General features: G+C 64.0%; 1 protein-coding gene across 1 annotated transcript; it reads right to left on the bottom strand.

Annotated features, from left to right (window-relative positions):
• Positions 1-1,218: 1,218 nt before the first annotated feature.
• On the bottom strand, positions 1,219-3,975 carry LOC106891989 (T-cell differentiation antigen CD6-like). The gene is made up of 9 exons (XM_014948839.1): positions 3,697-3,975; positions 3,519-3,587; positions 3,234-3,374; positions 2,938-3,066; positions 2,742-2,843; positions 2,556-2,636; positions 2,258-2,452; positions 1,586-1,738; positions 1,219-1,455 (listed from the first exon to the last, which is right to left on the bottom strand). Exons 1-9 carry the CDS (start codon positions 3,887-3,889, stop codon positions 1,358-1,360), a joined length of 1,161 nt encoding a protein of 386 aa, XP_014804325.1. The 5' UTR covers positions 3,890-3,975; the 3' UTR covers positions 1,219-1,357.
• Positions 3,976-4,592: the final 617 nt, after the last annotated feature.

The following is a 4,592-nucleotide window of genomic DNA, read 5'->3' as shown; positions in this document are numbered from 1 at the left end:
CCGATCTGGGGGTGGAGGAGGAGGGATTTGGGGGCAAATTTTCCACGGGGGTGGGTCTGAACCCCAACCTCTGCCGTGGCTCCACCTCATCGTGCCCCGAGATGGAAACCCGCCGGCGGGCGTTGGGGTAAGAGACGTGCCATGGGGTTTGTTGCAAAGAGCCAGGGAAGCCCCCCCACCCCGGGACAGGATGGGGAGGGGGTCCCAGCCCCAAGGGGGTGCTGTGTGTGGCTTGGCTGGTGAACCCCCCCATCCCACCAGTGTCCCTGTCCCGGGGGGGGGGACGCTGCTTTGCTCTGGAGGACCGTGGGGTACCCCAGCACAGGGGATGTTGGAGGGGGTTATTCCTCCCTTGGGGGGGCTGTGTCCCACCTCCTGAGCTCTGGGTGAGGGGGACAAGCCCCCCCACCCCTGGGTTGAAAGCTGGCTATTATTGTCCCATTTTTGTCCCCCTTTTTGTTCCTGCTTGCTATCTGTTTCCCAGTCCCAGGCTGGGGTGAGAAGGGTCTGGGGCCCCCCCAAGACCCAGGCTGGGGTGAGAAGGGTCCAGGAGCCCCCCCAGACCCAGGCTGGGGCAAGAAGGGTCCGGGACCCCCCCCCAGCACCATCCAGTGTGGTTGGGATGGGACTCCAGTGCCTTCTCTGCCAGCATCCCTGGAGCCCCCCCTGCTCGTTTATGGGTTTATGAGTTTATGGGCACGGTCACCGGTGTGTCCCCAGGATGGGGAGTGGTTCAGGGGGATGTGGGAAAGCTTGGGGGGGCCTCTGGCTGTGGGACACTGTCACCCCATGTCCCCACCACCCGCCTCCCTGCAGGGCCCCCCCCAGGGATTGATTGCCACCCCCAGGGACCGATTGCCACCCCCAGCCATGGGGATCTCCGGTGCTGTGGGGCTGGATCAGACCCTGCTTCCCCCCCAATATCTGCTACTGGGGGCTGGGGGGACAGGGGGTCCTTGGGGGACAGCTCTGTGGGCAGGGGGGGGACATCACCTGGTAGCCAGGTCCTGCAGGCGACGCTGGTCCCCACCACCAACCAGGCAAGGGGTGGCAGAAGGGACATCTTTGTGCCACTTATCCCTTGTTGCCCCGTGGGAGGGTTTGGTGGCCCAGCCTCCTTGGTGGGGCTGGTGACCTGCCACCCCCCCGATGGCCGAAGGAGATGGTGACCCACTGGGAAAAGCTTTTAATCACAGCACGTAGCCTGGCAGTGCTCATCTGTGCAGAGTGTCCCCCCGGGTGACACCGGGACACGTCCCCCCACCCCGGCACGGAGGAGGTGGCTGGGAAAGTCCAGAGATGTTGGCAGTGCCATGTCCCCCCCCTTGGCCACGTCCCTGTGGTCCATGGGGCAGCCTCAGTAGGCAGAGCCCTGGATGTCATCGTAATCGCTGCCGTCGGAGGAGTCGGGCTCCTGTGCGTGTCCCCCCAAGGGACAGGAGGGACCTGGCCAGCCTGGAAGGGAGAGACCCCATCAGGGAGGTGGGCAGGGATGGGGAGGAGGATGTTGTGGAGGCAGAGGAGCCCTGATGCACCCCCCTCCCTGTGCCACCCTGATCCTGCCCTGCCCATGAAGGGTCCTCACCGGGGTGTGAGGAGGGGTCCCCGGGTGGCTCCTTGTCCTGCACGTTCTCGTACCACTCCCCCGAGGAGGTGCTGGAGCTGTCAGCGGGATGGGGCTCTGCTGGAGACACGGGTGTCCAGGGGTGGGACAGCACTGGGGCGGGCAGGCATGGCTCTGCTGGGGGAGAAGAGGACTCTCAATGGCATCTTCCATCCCTGCACCCAGCCCCTGGGGTCCCCCCGCTCCCATTCCCTCCCTGGGGTTGTCCCCATCCCCGCTCTCATCCCCAGGGTTTCTCCATCCCTGCTCTCCTCCCCAGGGCTGTCCCTGCTATTCCCTGCTCCCATTTTTGGGGTCCCCTCACCCCCTTCCTGTCTCCAGGGCTGTCCCCATCCCTGTTACTGTCCTTGGGGTTTCTCCATCCCTTGCTCCCATCCTTGGGGTCTCTCCATCCCTACTTCCATCCTTGGGGTCTCTCCATCCCTGTCCCCATCCTTGGGGTCTCTCCATCCCTACTTCCATCCTTGGGGTCTCTCCATCCCTGTCCCCATCCTTGGGGTCTCTCCATCCCTGTCCTCATCCTTGGGGTCTCTCCATCTCTGGGGTCTCTCTCTCCATCCCTTCTTCCATCCTTGGGGTCTCTCCATCCCTGCCCCAGTCCCTGGTACCACAGAGCCCACCAGTGATGCCCACCTGTGCCAGGATAGTTGTCGTAGCCGTGGGTGATGGGTGCTGCGTGCGGGTGGGTGCCATCCTCGGGGGGCTGGGGGCAGACCCAGGCGTGAGGGGGGGCCGCGCTGTGGTTGCAGTAGGGCTCAGCGGAGGAAGAGGAGGAGCTGGAAGAGCTGCTCGCCCTGCTGCGGGATGGGGGGCCCAGCCTGGCTGGCACTGTGGGGCAGAGGGCTAACATTAGCCCCCCCAGGGCTGCAAGGGTGACCCCCTGGCCCACCAGTGGTACAGGACAGAGGGATGGCCACCCCTGGTGTCATACCCCTTGTAGGGAACGGCTCCATCCCATCCTGGTTGGGCATCAACGGGAGCGACTGGTCCCCGGGATGTTGGCGCAGGGAATCTGTGGGGTGGGCAAGGAGGAGGGACATCAGCCAGGGCGCCCCGGGACACCCCAGGAGAGGGTGATGGGGGTCCCAGGGATCCCCAGGGCAGGTGGGATGCTGACTATAGAAGGTGGAGAGGGCCACGGGTGGCTTGCTGCTGAAATCGTAGTGTTCGTAGTCGGAGTCGGAGTCCTTGGCGCTGGGAAGGTCCGTGACCGGTGGGTCTGGGGGGGATAAGAGGGGAGACAGGGCAGCCATGGCCAACCAGGACCCCCTGCCCCACAACATCCTGCTCCCCTCTGACCCACCAAGACCTACCTGGTCCTTTGGGAAGGCTGGTGGGCATCTCCCTGTAGTCGTTGGAGGTCCCGGAGGGCACGTCAGGGCTCTGGATGCTGTGGGTCACCAGGACCGGCCCAGCCAGCCCGGGGGAGGACACGGCGTGGGCTGTGGGGACAAGGGGTGACACCCTCACAACTGCTCCGTGGCACAGTTGCCCCCCATTCCTGCAGCCCAGGGAGTGGGGTGGCCCCGGCTGGGCCACCAGTGTCACCCCCTCCATGGTCAGAGCCCCCCATTCCCCCCCGATGGGGGGTGAGGGGAAGCTTCCTTACCGCTCATCTTCCTCACCCTCAGCAGGGCGGTGGTGAAGGCCAGGACAGTGAGGAGGAGGAGCACCATCAGCACCAGGCAGAGGATGAAGAGGGGCATGTAGAGGGGGGACTGTCCCCCCGCTGCCAGGGACCCCTCCTCGGCTGAGACAGAGAATGGACACAGCTTGTGACACCCGGGACGGCCTTCCTCCAGGTGAAAGGGGGTGAGCTGGATGCTCCCCGCACCCTCCACCACCCCCTTGTCCCAAGACCCAGCTCACGGCTGAAGCTCTGTAGGACACTCACCTCTCAGGAGGGTGACGTTGCTCGGTGTCACTGTGGCCACCGGGGTGGGTGTCTGCAAGCCCTGGGAGCCTGTGAGCAGGAGGGGAGGGACAGGGATGGAGAAGGGGTGGTGGGGGACAGAAGAAAGCAGGTTGCAGCTCATCTGCCCCCCAAAAAACCAAGGGGGTGTCTCCCATACCGTTGCAGACCACGCCGACCGCCTGGGACTGGTGGCAAGGAGCTGATTTATTGTAAGCCCACCAGCAGTGGGCCAGCGAGGGCTGGAGGTTCTGGCACTCGTAGACCATCCTACTGGGCAAGGTGTGGGGGAAGAAGAGTCGCCGGAGGGGCGGGCCGCAGCCCAGGCTGTGGCACAGCACCTTGGCCTCCATCTCGTACCACGTGCTGTCGCACACCGTGCTCCACGTGCCGCGGAAAAAGACCTCCACCCGACCCGCACAGCCGTCCCGGCCACCCGAGAGCTGCCATTCCTGGTGTTCTAGTTGGGGTGGGGGGAAAAAGCAGAGATCATAGAATCGTAGAATGACACGGGGTTGGAAGGGACCTCTGGAGATCAGCTCCTCCAACCCCCTGCCACAGCAGGGCCACCCAGAGCAGGTCCCACAGGAACGTGTCCAGGTGGGGTTTGAATGTCTCCAGAGAAGGAGACCCCACCACCTCTCTGGGCAGCCTCTGCCAGGGCTCTGCCACCCTCACAGCAAAGAAGTTCCTCCTCAAGTTTAGGTGGAACTCCTTATATTCAAGTTTGTGCCCATTTCCTCTTGTCCTATCACAGGGCACCCCTGGAAAAAGCCTGGCCCCATCCTCCTGACACCCACCCTTTCAGTATTTATAGGTGTTGATCAGATTCCCCCTCAGCCTTCTCTTCTCCAGACTAAAAAGACCCAAGTCCCTCAGCCTCTCCTCAGCAGAGAGATGCTCCAGGCCCCTCATCATCTTTGTAGCCTCTGCTGGCCCCTCTCCAGCAGTTCCCTGTCCTTCTGGAACTGGGGAGCCCAGAACTGGTCCCAGTGCTGCAGCTGGGGCCTCCCCAGGGCAGAGCAGAGGGGCAGGATGACCTCCCTCCACCTGCTG

This window comes from Calidris pugnax, unplaced genomic scaffold (assembly GCF_001431845.1).
Source record: "Calidris pugnax isolate Ruff unplaced genomic scaffold, ASM143184v1 scaffold107, whole genome shotgun sequence".
Lineage (NCBI taxonomy): Eukaryota > Metazoa > Chordata > Aves > Charadriiformes > Scolopacidae > Calidris > Calidris pugnax.
The sequence above is the reverse complement of the archived record's forward strand: the minus strand, read 5'-3'. Positions and strand labels throughout refer to the sequence as shown.